At 37.7% G+C, this 16,668-nt stretch overlaps 1 protein-coding gene across 1 annotated transcript in view; it reads left to right on the top strand.

Moving 5' to 3' along the window:
• LOC129718886 (uncharacterized) overlaps positions 1–16,668 on the top strand; it is a 380,634-nt gene that overhangs the window by 174,877 nt on the left and 189,089 nt on the right. Inside the window, exon 4 of the mRNA XM_055670083.1 lies at positions 3,969–4,090. Within this exon, the coding sequence (XP_055526058.1) occupies positions 3,969–4,090 (122 nt within the window). The remainder of the gene's footprint in view (positions 1–3,968; positions 4,091–16,668) is intronic.

The following is a 16,668-nucleotide window of genomic DNA, read 5'->3' as shown; positions in this document are numbered from 1 at the left end:
AACCCGTAGTGTATATTCATGTATCGCTTATAGTTTCGTTTCAAATCGCAAATATGAAGTTGTAGAGTGGCATTAAATAATGGAACAGCTCGTATAAGTTATCAAGCTTTAACAGTTAAAGTCGCATATATGAACTTTTTTCATCGTAAAAGTTTTTTGATATTTTGGAAATGCACGCATATCGCCTCCACTTTTGCGCGTATAAGCAACATTAGCAGCATCTTGTGCGATGTAACTATCACGTATAAATGCACGTACAATGCGATGACTGTTTGCATTATACGCGTAAATTGGTTGTCTGGAAAGGAAGTTGATTCCGGAGGTGTGCAGCGTTTGATGGGACAAACAAAGAAGAAAGTGTGAATTTTCATTCGAAACGAAGAGAAATGATTTGTGGTGATATTTTTTTACTTAAAGTACAGTTAATTACCTTCGTTTTGATGTATTACCCTTCTTCGTACGTCAATCCGTTACCGAGATACAGATTATTTTATTATTCCGGATTCTGAATGGACAGAACTTTATTATGAGCTGCTCAGTTTTTAGTTTGTAGTGTTGAACGTCCGCAACAACTTGTTTGAGAGGAAACTCAACGTTATCTCCTGGGAAATAGGCAGAAGCGATATCACCGTCGTCTCTCGGGTTGTTGGTACCTCCACTTGTATTGCCACGACACCCCTACTGATGAAAATTATATCGGGTAAAAATTTTACTGCTAGAAGCAGCTGGTAAAGAAGCTTACTAATTGGCGTAGAAATTTCTTGAACTCTATTATAGTTGGACAAAGGTTCTTGAATTAGAGCTGCGTCTAGATTTTCGCGGGTCAACCTTCTACAAAGGACGCCGCTAGCTTATTTTGCGTGATAGAGGTTCACAATAAATTTTATTTTATCGGCATTGTTGTTTCGATTTCCAGAGTCTAACGAGGGCCGTGAGGGCTCGAATGGTGCCTGTGCAAAGCTGTCTTTTTTCCCTTCGGTGGAGAATATAGTTCTGGATTTACTTCTTTCCAAATTTACAGTAACTGTGATAGTCGAAAGAAAGTTAGTACCGTTGGAAAATGTTATTACTGTTGATCATCTTAGTTAAGATCGTTGTATTAACTTTCATCAGGCAAATAATAAGTTGATTAAATATGTAATATGAAACAATATGATTATCTAGTAAACAAAATCACAACAAGAATTGGGATTTCGGCTTAGCAGTCATGACTGCTAAGCCGAAATCCCAATTCTTGATACCATCTACAGTCGAACTCTCCCACCCAAAATCACAACACTGCTTGAGTAGTGAGATCATATGCAACATATCTTGTACGCGGTTTAAGATTATATGCAACAAAAATTGCATGCGATTTTTAACCGTTGTAGAATTTGTTTATTGGACAAATGTCAGTCTACTTGTGCGATCACTTCTATTCTGCTACACTATGCAAAACATACAGTTACAATTTGTGTGGCGTACTTCACTTAATCCTACATTCTTCTTTTGTACACGAAATGCACTTGTGAACTCGTTTATGCAACTTGTTTATTTCACTAGGAAAACATAACGCGAGTTCCAAAAACACAACAGAAAGCTATATGCAGTGGTGTCAGAATGAGGTGCAGACTTAGTAACAGAAATGCTGGATGTTTTTGAAACATGTCTGCTCGAGTTTAAAAAAAAAACTGCTCGAAAAACTTGATAAATCTGCTTGCAATCTAAAAAAAATCCGTGGTTCAAAAGTATTGCGCTAGCGCTAGCAAAAGTTTGCAAAATCTGCACACATTTTGAGAAAGTTTGTGCAAATATAAGGAGACTTTGACAAAAATCTACAGAAACTATGGAAAAACTGCAAATATCCGCGAATCAATAAAAATCTGCACACGGAATCTAAAATTCTGCGTTTTGCAGACAAAACTACACATCTGGTATCCCTGCTTAGTAATGCAATGAATGTAGAATAGGGAGATTGATAAGTTGCGCGTTGAACTTACTTAAAGTATTTTTTTTGTTATACAAGTTGGAAACAAAGGTTTTAAAAATTTTGGGAAATTTAATCATCGAGAAGAATTAAAATAAAGACGTGTTTTCCAAATAACGGGTGACAACCGAAAATTTGGAATTTTTTTCTATTGCTGTCAGAAAGAGGTGAATTAACAAACTGATTTATTTCTCATGAAGATACATTTATTACGAACAAATAAATGTGTGAATATTCGTTCTGGTATACGTCTTGATTGATAGCCAAACCACTTGGTTTTAACCATGATTTAGACGAGAAGGAAAAAGCCTTTTTCTGTCTACTCTGGCTGGTTTGAGGTTTGCAAGACATTATACATAACCGGACCGGAAGATTTTCGCTTTCAAAATTGTTTATCGTGTACTTTTTGTCACCTGTTAGTTAACGTCCCGTTGAATACTCGTGGAAGTGCAGAGGTGGACAAAGGACGAGAATAAATTAATAAGAAACTGGAAAAAATTAAAAATGTACCGGAAAATGACTGTACAATTTCTCATTGGGATCGTCAATCAGAAATGTCCAGAGTTTCACTGAAGTCCATCTCAAAACTTAGCCGAAGTAGACACATATACTGATCTACTGTAAAAATTAATTTTGTTCCGATAGTTATAGCCAATTTACCAATTTCTTTTGTTGAGGAAGTCGTAATCGAAATTCACGTAATACTTGTCATAAGTGCTGAAAAAACTTATGAAAACTAACCAATCTTACCGTGAAACAACTTTTTATTTATTTTCTTTCCGGTATATACAATAACTAAAGAATAATTTCGTCAATTAGGTTGAATCTTTGAAGTATTGTTTCTAACTAATTAGTTTGTGAACACCCCTAATACACTTTTTGAAAGATAAGTTTTCGAGTATCAGGTTTTGCCGCGCATGTGATTGGTACGCTGTATATAATCCATGTTTCTGTTCTAGCTCACTATACTCAACAAAATATTGATAAAAGTATATACTTTACAAACGACAATCATATTTCGATTTTTTCATTTGACTCGTTAAATTTTCCTCATTTTTCTAGTATTTCAAAACATTTCCAATCGATAGTAATAATTTATTTCCAGGATTATTCAGTGTGTTTATAAACAAACAATTTTCTCTTTTTTGGATAAATGGACTCAAGATTAGTTTTCTTTTCCAATGAACTTTTATAAATAAATTTAATTATGTGTGCGTCCCACTGCATGCAGAGCTTGATAGTTCGAAAAATAACTTGTTTGATGGTATTCATCAGCTACTTGTAAAATATATACTGTAAAATCAGATCTCGATGGGTTGTTTTATTCTTGAACAGTATTCAATGTATGTTACTTTATAAAACTCCCTTACTTCATCGCAGTGAATGAGCCCTCTCACTCAGGTGCATAAGTTGTTTTTCAATTCCTGCAAAATTGATTGGCAGAAATGAACGCTATCTACGGGAAACTGCTAACTGTTAGATACATATAACTAATAGCATAGTTCGGCGCCCTTTTGCTAGTTGTATGTACCTACTGACTTTCATCGTTGCAATGAACAAAGTACTCATGTTATTCCTGAGGGTCCCTCAGTCCCACATATTCTGTGCGTAATGGCTACGAAGTCTCATGGACCGATGCACAGCAGAGTGAATTAATAGTGATGATTAAAAAGTTTCGCCCCCTGTGTGCGTTGGCGCTCGTTGTGATGGATTATGTGGTGTAGTACTTTGCAATTAAAGCAACTTCACGAAAGCCGGCTGGGGCCATGTTGATGAGCGGAAGATTTATAGGAAAACTTTGCAATTTAAATTGCCGGGATTAATTGAACTTTGTGACGAGTTAGCTGAAAGGCTTATAAAAGAGCTCTCCGGATATGATCCAGGCGGCGTATTAGTCCTCAAATTGATGTAACATGTTACAGTTGCTCTTAATCAGCGTTAGTTTCGTGTGCTTTCCATTCAATGATAATTCATGTCGTATTTCATTTCTGTGTCTCCGTAGGGACTTCCGGCTGGTGCTGCGTGAGGATCCCAGCTCGATCTACGTCCGGGACGTGCAGATCGAGAACACCGAGGGACCGGTAGATTTTGACCTGTCGCGGGTCTACACCGGCATCGTGGAAGGTAAGTTGATGCATTTCATGGGTTTAACATTAGCAAGCAAAGCAACATAAATTGCAACACAATTATTGCGGATAGGACGGTTTATGATTTTATGAACATTAAAATCCCAGAAAACGAATTTGGGCTCATTTCTTTTTTTAATATTAACCTATAATATGGGAATAAACAGTACCCCCTTGTACACGCAAAACTCGGATGATGCGAAACTGCATCAACAATTGTGCGAAATTAGCGCAACTTTTTGATAACGAATGTGACTTATCGATGACTCATCTTTTATGTTAACATATAATCATATTTATGGTGCATGCACATGTTTTGACCGACAAAAAACTCTGAAGTAATGAAATATTTACTAGTGCTTACATGTAATGTAATGATGCAAGACCTGGAAAAATTGTTCAACCTGCTTCGAGCTAAATTGCTGTATTCGATAAACAACAATTGCTTAACGCCTTTCGCATAATATTTTTGCTAAATCAAATCTAAATATATGTAAATTGAAACAACACAACAATTATTCAGGCTCGAATTTTTGCGTGTACGGTGAAGTAATCAAACAAAAAATATAGGCCGAAAAATATTTTCTAATGCAACATAAATTAGTTATATTATTCTTGCCATGCGAACAGTACGATATGTAAAAAAAATCCTAGCATCGTGCAAGGAAAACATTTTTGAACATTCAACCTCAAACAACTTACGGAATACACTTTAAAATGCTTTTAAGCCAGTCGTAAGCTCACATAAGCGCCAAAAACGTGAAAGAAGAAGAAACCCGTCACTCTTGTTCGCCCTCCCGTTCAGCAACCATCATTCCTAGGCAATCTAGTAGATGGATCCCTGATAGTTTCCCAGCAATTACTTTTCTCACACAGAAGCAGTTTCTCCTTCTCTTGAGTGTATACACAGAAGCAGACCGTCTTCTACGGTGACTTACGGCGGACAAACTAACAACAGCAAGAATTTTCCGATAGCAGCGCGAGAAGGGCTCATAGATGAACAATAGTCTCGGAGACCGCCAAAAGACCGGTTGTTCATTCAAAAAGTTTTCATCAGGTAGATAGAGGCGAGCAGCCCTGCCGGCATAATAAAGCGAGGCTGAAAAGGACCTGTCTCTACAGGAAGCTTGTTCTCGAAATCCGAATTCGTAGTAAAACCAAGGGTTTTCTTTGGTATGGATGAAACTGAAAAACTGACTAAAATTGTGTTTTTAGCTAGCGAATGCTTATTTTTACCTTTCGGACCTCATACTTTAAAATCTTCCAATTTTAGTGTCATATTGAAAAATGAAAACCATGTACTTTTTTCTCAGTGTAGTGTTGTTTGAACAATATGGGAATTTAATTTCACTATGTAGCGTGAACTTGCGCGAGTCCCGAAAACTGACTGTGCATGAGCCCGTGGACAGATTGTTGTGCCAACGGTGACGCCCTTTGGCTTGTTTAAGGAGTTTTCTTCGCCAGTACGGTGGAATGCAACGATTTCGGCTGGATAACGAACCAGACGCGGCACATGGTGTGTCTGTGCCTCTGTGTGTTTCACACAAAGAACGGCTGAAACCGGAAACGGTGAAAATCGTTACCACATTAGGACATGACGAAGTAGAGAGGGATCACCGACGAATCAGAACATTGTGATTCACCACAAAAGTGAACCGCTCCAAAAACATTGTTTCGTTCTTCCGAAGTGGAAACTGAAAGTAAACAGTAACAAATATATAAATCATCAGTGTTTTTTTTAAATTTATCTTACCTGCATTGTACTGTATGCGTATTCATAAAAAATCGAATGGAAACGTTCTTCAATTTTCAATTTAAGGTATATAAAACTCCAAAAAAAGATTAATAAACACAAAGGAATAAATTCAAACTTTTTGTCAAGGTTTTCCAAACTAGCAACTAGAAACAGACTTGATAAAAATTTTAATTTTTATTTATTAAAAACACTTTTGAAAACAGCTGGATCAGGACTTACCAAGCTGTTCAATCTTTTTCCTGGGATAATTCTTCACAAGCTCTTATTTTTGTTTTTAAAGAGAAGCTCATAATTGTGCATCACTTTCTAACTTATATGATAATGACGGGTTCCACAACTCGCATGTGTATTACCGGCAGTTCATTTCGACTTACTCATCTCCTCCAGACTAATTGTGGAGTTATTTAATTCGATAATTATTATGTTTCAAAATATATTGTTGGTCATCTGTAAATAGCTGCAGTCATAGGCCTATATGACGACCTTAAAATAATAATATAAAAAAATAACGTCACTGCAAAAATAATAAAATAAAATTCATACTTAAACAACTCCACTGCTGGAAATATGTTTTTTTTGATGCCAGATAGCTTAAAACAAATGAAACGTCGAAATCTGGTATAACCTGGAATACGAAAGAAACTTGGGTGATTTTTCGGATTTTAAAAAGGTCAAACTTCGAGTAAGTGAGTTGTGTAGGTTTTTTTAAATTTTCTGGTCACTTTGTTCCCATACAAGTGATTGGCACCCTAACGTCCATGAGTCATGTCCATAGAGCGCCACCGGAAGGATCAGCGTCAAATAGAGCGCAAATTTCGTGCGGATTTGTAGGCTGCTGCCTTTTTCGCTGCCGCAATCCGTCTAATCACCTAGCGGCTCACCTCGTTATCACTCACTACGAGAGTGCCAAGATAAATAAATTTACCAAACACTTCGAAAGTATCCCCATTCATTACCAACGCCCGTAGGATTGCCAGGTTCTCTGCCAGCCACTATGTACTTCATTTTAACGGATCGTAGAGGCCTCCTCGAGTTCTATCTCTTTCAAAATGCACATCTTCTCAGTTGTTCCAAAACCGGACAGATTTTCATCTACAAAGGCTTTCTGCAACGATCCTAGTCAACGGTCTTTTTATACGGAATTGATGAGGGTTATCCCCCGATAGTTGCCACAGTTGAGTCCTTTCGTTAAATTTAAATATTTTTTGTCTTCTTTATTTTCTTACGTGCTAAGTATTATTTGTAGTGTAGGTTTTCCAGGCAGTTTTGAATTCTTTGTTCTTTGGACATTGTTATGCCAATGATTTCGCAATGTAGATTGTAGGTACTGACGCCGTGAGCGTGTATAAAACTTGAAATGTGATAGTAATGCACCTTAGTCTAAACGATTCTAAATAATGTCATTGACGAAGAATAGCATTGCAAATCCGCGGCCCTATTTGAGTGATTACAGATTAACGAGCATGCAACGTGCTTTCTACGATGGCTGAGGAAATGCAGTCCAATTCAAGTTGCGAAGCGCGTATAAAAGGAATTATTTTTGGACAGATTCTACGCGTTATAGCTCAGATTTATCCTAGATTAGCAATAGTTAATAATCGTCCTAACTCAATCTTAATCATACAAACAAACTCAAGATCTCAACCCAACAACCTCCCACCAGAAAATTGTAAAACCATACTGACTCCAGTTATTCAGGTGTAACGATAACTCCTTCTGACAAGTTTGTTTTTATTTCGTAAAAACAAAATGTATTGTAAACACTGCTCCGTCAAGCTAACGCAAATGAGCTAGAACAATAAACAACTTCAAACCCCTTGGGAGATTATTCCACAATAGGTCGCACATATGTAATGTACAATAGTCTGATAGTGTACGGGTCTTGAAAATTATGGCTGAACCGCTTGATAATGCCTAGCATACTATTTACTTTACTTATGATGGCGTTATAGTGTACTGCAAAAACAAACTTGGTGTCTAGCATTGCTGGTGTTTCTATTTTTTCGACTGAATGTTGCGTTACATTTTTTTTGACGTTGAGTTCAAGTTGGCTTTTATTGCATCAACTGTAGAATAATTTGATTTCTCAATTAAATCATTATTATTATCATTATTATTTATTATAATTCATCTGACAAGTTATAGTCTTAATGAATAAAAAAATTAAATTACTTAAACTTAACAGATATTAAAAAAGTCTAGCAGATTGCAATTTCTGTTTATAAATATTCGAGGTACATCCAAAATCAAACAGATGACTAGTTTTGTTGAAGGTACGGATTATTCTGGAGATTGTTTCAAAGTATCCAAAGACACAATGGAACGGCGTTATAAACCGTGGGTAGTACACGCAAACGTTGAAGTCTTGTACAATCATTGTGTCTTCCCGATTCGCACAAATGTTGCACAGAAATCGCACAATAAATGTGTGAAACGCATAACGCAACAGTTGTACTGCGAATACATTGACATAGATTGAAATCAGAATATGTATCATATACCAACACTTTATTTCTCACATCGAGTGCATTAGTGACTGCTCTTCCTCTCTTGCTCGTAGATTTTTCATGTACGTGCGACGAGACTAGATACGTCACATATAATTTGCAGGTTGCTCTTTCGCTTCTTTTTCGGTTCGGGTTGCGACGCACAAGACGATGTCTCGTCGCTTTAAGAAATGAGCGAGACACCTGTGCTGTACATACTAGATGCCAGTGTTGTTAGTCTCACTCATACTGTCGATGCGTGCTTGCTGCTACTCAGGGGAAAGCATGTGTGCAAAAGACTTGAGAAGCGTAGCATATGTCTCGTTCTCAAGCAGAAAGGAGGAGAAAGGTTTTGCTTCTCGCTCGCTTTGCAAAGCTGCTTGATACCAGCTGAAAATGTTTAGGTGTAGTGGTTTGGAGGTAAAAAATACATTGAAAAAACGCTAGAGCGTTAATTGCGTTATGCCCAACACGCAATCATTGTACTGGTTCCAAACCACATCAACAATTGCGCTAAAAACGCACGATTTTGTACTGGTTTCGCACCATCCAACTTTTGCGTGTACCGCTTCAAGCTGTTGCGCGTATTTCTCCGCAGCATGGGAGTTCCGGAGCTGCTTAATGTTGAGCCGCGGGGTTCGGCGGTGTCGCGCGTGGTATACGGTCGACAGTTTTGAGCGCAAAGTTACCGCAACTAGGTAGTGGTCCGAGTCAATATCCGCACCGCGATTGGTGCGTATGTTTGTAATGTCTGAGAAGAACCGGCCGTCGATGAGAACATGGTGAATTTGGTTCGCTGTACGTTGGTCAGGTTATCTCCAGGTGGTTTTGTGAATGTCCTTACGGGGAAAGAAGGTACTTCGGACTGCCAGTCTCCGGGAAGCTGCAAAGTTGACGCATCGCTGGCCGTTGTTGTTTGTAACGGTGTGCTGGCTGTGCGGGCCGATCACCTGCTTGTATATGTCTTCCCTACCGATCTGAGCGTTTATGTCCCCGATGACGATCTTGATGTCTCCACGCGAGCATCGTAGAGTTTCTCCAGCTGTGCGTAGAAGGCTTCTTTCTCTACATCGGGTCTTCTTTCGTGAGGGCAGTGTACATTAACGATAGTGTAGTTGTATAACCAGCCTTTTATTCTCAACAAACACAACTAGTACGAGTGTACTGCTAGTGCGCACTGCCCAGCCATTTACCCCTTTTCCTGTTATTACTCATGACACTCATGGCACGATACGATTCCTGATTCCGTTATTTGGTTCCGTTCTATAAAGAAATTCTCTACCTCCGCGAAGGCGCGATCGTTGTGCTAAGGTTTTTTTTACGGTGGTGAAGTCTCTTTTCCGCAGCTCGAGCCTCCCGGTATTTCTCTCGCATTTGACGCGCCATACGAGCACTAGAATTGGTGCATCGATCCGCCCATTAACTACAGCAACTCCTTCCGCTGATAGCATCTGGACATATCGGGTGGCAGAGTGAACGAGAAGAAAAAATTCCTCCCGCCCGACTTGCACGTTCATATCTCCGATGACGATGTTTCTCAAAAAGTTTGTTGAACTCCCCGGTTTTATCGTTTGTCAGCTCGTACACATTGATGATTTTAAGAATCTTTCCATCTAATGACACGAGAATCAAATAAATGGTTTCCTAGTAGCACGTAACTGTTTCCTCGTTCCGCCCTGTTCCCGCCACTGTAGTAGATGTGCTACTTAAAAGAAGTGCTTGCGGTAGACCGCCCGGAATTCACGTTCTCCAATTTTTAATCTACCCACCTCTTTTATAACTGTTACCACATTTACCTTCCGCAGCTTAAAAAATTGTTCCATAAATATGAAAGAACTTTTTGCTCTTTTTTATTATATTATATCCTAATAATTCTACCTTAACCTCACGATACGGTATGTTTTTCTTAAGGAAAAGTACAAGGACATTAGGATGGCCATTTGTGACTCCTTTAACAGTCTCACACGGCGGCTCATGTGATTGGCGTGCAAGATTGTAAAAAAAAATCTAAAGCTAAATAAATAAAATTAAATTCGTTAGACAGATGAATAAAATATGCATTATAAAATTTCCCTCACTAATCCGAAGTCAGAGCAAATAAGCAATAGTTAAGTGCAGTTGTTATTTAAAATTATTACTCCGTCCTTCATATTTGGAATTAATTTTTTTTGAGAAATATCATTATTCCAACAAACTAGATAACAAACGGTTTGATCAAATACCATCCATACGGTGGGAAAAATGCTAAATCCACAAAGCGACCTAAAAAAATATTCGCAATACTTCTCCCCTTCTCGCAGCTACTTTGCAGTCAGTTTCCATTGAGAGAACATTTACATACCCAACCCAAGCCCACCATAATAAGGATACGAGCAACAGCTGCAGGTACCAGATGCTCCGCGTCCAAGATCAAAGTCCATAAACGCTAGAAAAATGAATAAAAAACTGAAGGCGCTCGTTTGCTGTCACCAGGATGGTAAGTCTCCGAGTCATCCTCTCTTCAATGCTCCTCTCAGCTGAAGTTCTGTTGGCTCTAACGCTTTTCTTGTTTCTTCATCCTTTTTTGTTTTAGTCAAATGAAAGTTTTCATCTCCGTTGTTCCGAGCCAAATTGAATTTTCTTTGATCTTGTACCTGAAAGGGAAACGGGAATTTTGCAAAAGATAGAAGATATAGATATGCAAAATCACCGTTCTGCATGACGGTATAAAATTATGCAGTATTCGCTGCTCGAACGTACACAACACACATATTCGGAATTCATACACCACTTGGCCTCCGGGAACTGGGTCATGCTACTATGCTCAGAAAATGGTTCGTTCGGGAGCATTGATCCGCACTGATTCATCGACAAGTGTGCGGAAAATCCTTCCCGACCGAGCGTGGGCAAAAACAGCACCGGTATGGGGATCAATTAGGATCAAACTTCGCAGGTGGATTATTGTTTCCTCTTTTAGTTTAACGCTGTGGGTGGTACAGCTACTGTTGAACAAAACCAGGCGTCAAGTGGATCCATTCGCTGGATGAACAACAACAAGGATGTGTATTTTACAAACACTACAGAATCAGAGATGCCGGTCGCAATTTGGACCCAATCAATCACCACTGGGTGGTCCTTGCACTGGAGACTAGCCATCCAGGCAACTCTGACAGTGTGCGCGGAATGATACGTGCTTTCTGAGAAGTTTTGTTTTTGTTTTTTTTCTCGAAATTGATGATACTCTAGCTGCCAGCCAAGCTCTGAAAAGTAGCCGAGTGAGGCTGGTTTTGTTTTCGATATAAGTCCCTTTTGGGTGGCTGGGGGAGATATTGCTTGCAAGAATAAAATCAATGCTTTTTGTTTCATTGAGCTGCAAGTCAAGGATGAATCAGGGTGGGTTCGGTTTGTTGACATGTCTAGCAAACACTCCCAGTTCAATAGAAGAACGATCTAAAAAACACTTTTTTTCGGGTCACTTATTGCTAAGTTTCGACTTTGATTTCATGTTGTTCATGATGTTTACTACTTTAATGTACTGTATTTGAAACAATATCCATGTAATTGCAAATCTGAATTGTATAAATATTTTGTACTTGTAAGCTCATTATGAATATAATTGAATTATTTTATACTCAAATTGAAATTTTGTTATCGGAAATAACAAACTTAAACAAATTCAAAATTGAAGGATTTAAACAGCTTTGAATAAAATTTCGACGCAGAATCGTGCTTCATTTTGCTTAGCGAAAAATGGTTCTTCTAGCATGTAACGGCGGGCCATGGCGAACCTTGCCGGTAAAACGTGCATAACTTGCAACTACCCCGAACATGAGTGGTCCTACTATGCAAGTGGTGAATTTTCGGCAACTGAAAAGGTACTTCGGACGACGTCACCGGGGCGAAAAATTAGCTTTTCAAAGAGGCTAAACTTGCTCTCACCAGAGACCACAGCAGTTAAAGTTGGTACATGCAATGCAATGTGCATACACTCCCCCCTCAATTAAGGATCTCCCACAATTACGGATCACTTTTGTGTCTCATGTTATTTAACTCCGTTAAACTAACGGTTCGAAGGCATGTAACATTTTTACAGTAAAATATGCCATATTTGCTAGCTTTGAACCCAGAAAACATTGTTCCTATTCCTAGATTGATGTATTATTTATAAACGTGAAATATTGTCTTCCAAAATCTATCAAAATATTTGTCGTTTTTCTCAATCAGCGTAAGTAGCACGCTCATTATTCATAAGGTTCATATGTGATATAATCGCTAATTCTCGTGCAAAAAATAACTTATACACAAAGATCAAGGTAAGTTCTTCACGATTCATCAAAATGTTGTTGGTTGATAACGATTTTTCTGTAAAAACTAACTCTCGATCTAACTGCAACCTAAAAAGCCACATAAAATGTGGCCAGGCCATGCGGGATCTTTAATACGATTTGAAATATGTTATTTCTTCAAATTACATAATTTGAATAAGGTTTATTGAATGAATTTGTTGCCAAAAGCTGTTTTTATTATGCTGATCCATAATATGATGCGAAATGTCTCATAATTAGTACCGCTCTCAAAAGTGATCCATAATTGTGTATTTGGTGAGTTATGGAATAAATATATTTTCTGAGCAATATGCACAACACATGGAAAGAAATACTCAATGAAGTGAAAGATTACATATTTCTGTGACTGAAAACATTCATAGATTACTTATAAACAATAAAATTGGTCAGAAATTATTTTTTGAATTCATACATCTTCCTAAGTGATCCATAATCGTGGGGGGACTGTACCAACAGGAATTAAATTTGTTGGAAAACCATTAATTTTTCATTGTGACGAGAGTAAGCCCCGCTCGTATTGCCTTAAAGAAGCCTTGTTGCGCCGTTCTCGTCACTGCGTATAACGGAAAATCAAGCAAGCAGGAAAATCAAAAGGACACTTAAGTTCCTTTGCTTTTCATACAGTACAGATCAAAATTGACAAAAAATTAAAAAATGTTTTCAATTCAAATCACAGAAAACGACATTTTCTTCTTGATTTTCATGTAAAAAAAAGTTTTCTGTTAAACCAATTACCATACACCCCGACAATTCTGATGATTTAAGTGTCATTTCTGACGTAGGACTATGTATCTCGGGAAGTTCAGCTACAGAGATGTGAAATGAAAAACTCAGAACGAGAATAGGGAATCGGGAAAAACAGTCGGTTAGTTTTTAATGAATTTCCTTCGTTCTTGCAGCAATGGATTGGAAAGTCATCTATGCTACCGCCCAAATGCCGAAAATTGTAGTTTGATTATTATTACTATTGTACAATTGAAAATTGTTAAGTCTTGTTGGAATGCATTATTATATTGATTACTTTCCCTAACACGGTCGACATAATTATAGACCTAGTAAACTGGAAAGGTACTATTTGGCCTATATAAAAGCCTGTGTCTGTCTAAACCAGTCATACTAGTTCTGGTGAGCGAGTAGGACAGTCTTTACTTAACCTTACGTAGTCCATACGTAGCGGTAACTTGCAGTAGTAGCTAGAGCAATAGTAGCAGCACCAGCTGCAGTAGGTGCAACGGCACTTCCTCTATTGAAAAACTTAAAAAATCGCAAAAAAACCTACAAAACTTCCAAAAAATACAATAGTAGTGAAAATTTAGCAATTATCTTGGAAATATGTGATCAATTGAACTTCGCAATCAGTAATGCGTTTGAAGAATACAATGAAAAAACTGAGCTAGAAATTAAGTCTTGTCCAAAGAACTTCTGGGCGGAAATCTGACATACGTAATTATCGTGGAATCGCTATTATCTCTTGCATTCCTAAACTCTTTGAGGCAATTGTCAATGAAACAAGGTTTGCTCAAATCAAAAATCGAATAACAGACAAACCAAGACTTTTTCAAAGGCCGCTCTACATCCACAAATTTACTTGAATTCGTAGATTACTCATTGAATGCAATGGATAATGGGAACCATGTTGAAGCTCTCTATACAGACATTAGCAAAGCATTTGATTGTATTGATATACCAATGCTACTTATCAAACTACAAAAAAATTAAAATGAGTCTGGTCTCCTGAGGTGGCTTAAATCATATTTAACAAACAGGCAACACATGATAAAATTTACCTTTACTTTAGGTGTTCCCCAAGGCTTCCACTTAGGACCACTTCTTTTTATTTTATACCTGAACGACATTTTCTTCATCCTCGAAAATATTAAAAAACTAATATATGCCGACGACATCAAACTGTTTTCGGAAATCAAAATGCAAGAAGGCATCAATGTATTTCAGAATTAAACTGAATGAATAAAATATTACTTTCTACCATTCAATTAAACAGATGATTCGATGTCTCCGTCGTATGCAAATTCACTATAATTCCCACTGTTTGAGTAGCGCAGAGGTGCAATTAGCATGATATCCGATTTTACATTGAACAAGAAACTGTCATTTTCAGGACAACCAAACTAATGAATTGAAAAATTAATATTTTATCGTTTTGCGCTAGAAATAAAATGCATGCAATTTGACTGTTGTAACTTGTTTGCACTGTATAATGTTTTTTCTATTCCTGTTCAGTGATGTCGTATTTATATGTGGATAACTAGGACTACCATGACAAAAATAAATTGTTAGACATCATTCCAAACGTAAAGTTATACTGCGACCGTTATCACCTCCTGCTATCGTGTCCGAATTAATACTCTGTTTGGCGCATGTTCGGTTAATCACGTTCAGGTCACAAAGGAGCAGTTCCACAAAAAAAACATCCCAGTTTTGAAGGTTTTTTTTTTAATTTTCATTTTAGATTTGGCTGAAACTTTGCATAGACGTTTCTGTAGCAAAATATGTCATTTTGTGATATTGGTTCAATTTTCTGGAACACGACTCGTTTTCGAGAAGCTATTGAAAAATGCTATTCTGGGAAGATATTGATGATTACAAATATTTTAAGGGCCAAAACGATTTATTTGACCGGTGTGACGTCTTTGACAAAGTTGCGGATAATCGATTGTCTTTCTGAAAAAAATACACACTCCAAAAAAACTTTATTCATTTTTTGAAAAAAAAGTTAAAAAAAATTGAATATAATTATCTAAAAAACTCATTTTTGAAAATCTATATTTAAAAAAAACGACAAAAGATTTCCTTAACAATGCAACTGGTCTGATTAAGAAAAAAGAAATCAGGAAAAAAAGGTTAATTTCTTTTCACAGGGTACATTTTTATGGAAGGACAAAATTATTATCTATAACGTTGCGAAGACACTATGCCAATCTAAAAAACCGTTTTGACTGTAAAAATAGAGCACTCTATTGGAAATTGAAAATATTTTTACAGCCAAAACGGTTTGAACGTGTGGCATAGTGTCTACGGCAAAGAAGTGGATAGCAATTTTGTCCTTCAAAAAAAATATGCCTCTTGAAAAAAAAAATTAAAAAAAAATGTTTTAATCATAACTTTATTTTTATTTTTCCATGATCAGACCGGTTTCATTGTTTAGGTAATCTTTTGTAGTTTTTATAAAAAAACTAGATTTTTTAAAAAGGAGCTTTCTTATATAATTTATTTTTAATATCTCTTTTCACTTTTTTCAAAATATTAATGTTGAGCTAGAAAATAAACAACTTTAAAACACATTCCGAGTTGTGCTCTCGTCGTGTTCGGTCGTAATTTCATTTCGATCTCGATAGTGCCGACCAGTTAATCGCCTTCAAGGTCACCGTGCATTGTATTGCGTGTGCACTGCTGCTCGTTGCCGTCGTCTATTGAAGACAAAAGAACGCATCATCGCTTATTGCTACTGTACGCCACAGACTGTACGTTGTGTCGCTACTGCGAGAGATCCAGTACCCGGCGTACCGCTGTTTGGCTGTACTGGTGCTGCTGTGTGGCTGGAGTGGCTGCAGCTTTTGCTAGCGGACTCTTGTGTGATGGACTGGAGATTGGCATCGCCCGTGCGCTGATTGCGGTGAAGAGCGGCTGCAGAAGATAAGTAGTTTTTTTTCTTGGTTTTTTCTCTACAATATTATTTGTTGATTGGCATTTTGCGTGTGTGGCTTACGCGTCCAACATGGACGACGAACGCGGGGATGAAAACCCGCTCGTTCTACCGCCTAGCCCTCCCGGATACAAAGTTCCAAGGGTTAAGAATGGAACCCCGCAGGAAGCTACCCATCGGCTTAAGCAGTATCCGGAGGGCAAAGTTGGTATTGGGGCTGTATTTTTCCGGCCGAAAGTGAAAGCATTGAACACAATGCAAATATGTAAAGATCTGGCACGGTTTACAGCCGTGACTGAAATTACCAAAGTACGCCCGAATAAGCTGCTTGTTTTGGTGTCCGAC

This window comes from Wyeomyia smithii, chromosome 1, assembly GCF_029784165.1.
Source record: "Wyeomyia smithii strain HCP4-BCI-WySm-NY-G18 chromosome 1, ASM2978416v1, whole genome shotgun sequence".
NCBI lineage: Eukaryota > Metazoa > Arthropoda > Insecta > Diptera > Culicidae > Wyeomyia > Wyeomyia smithii.
Note: the sequence above shows the minus strand (reverse complement) of the source record. Positions and strands in the feature narration are given on the sequence as shown.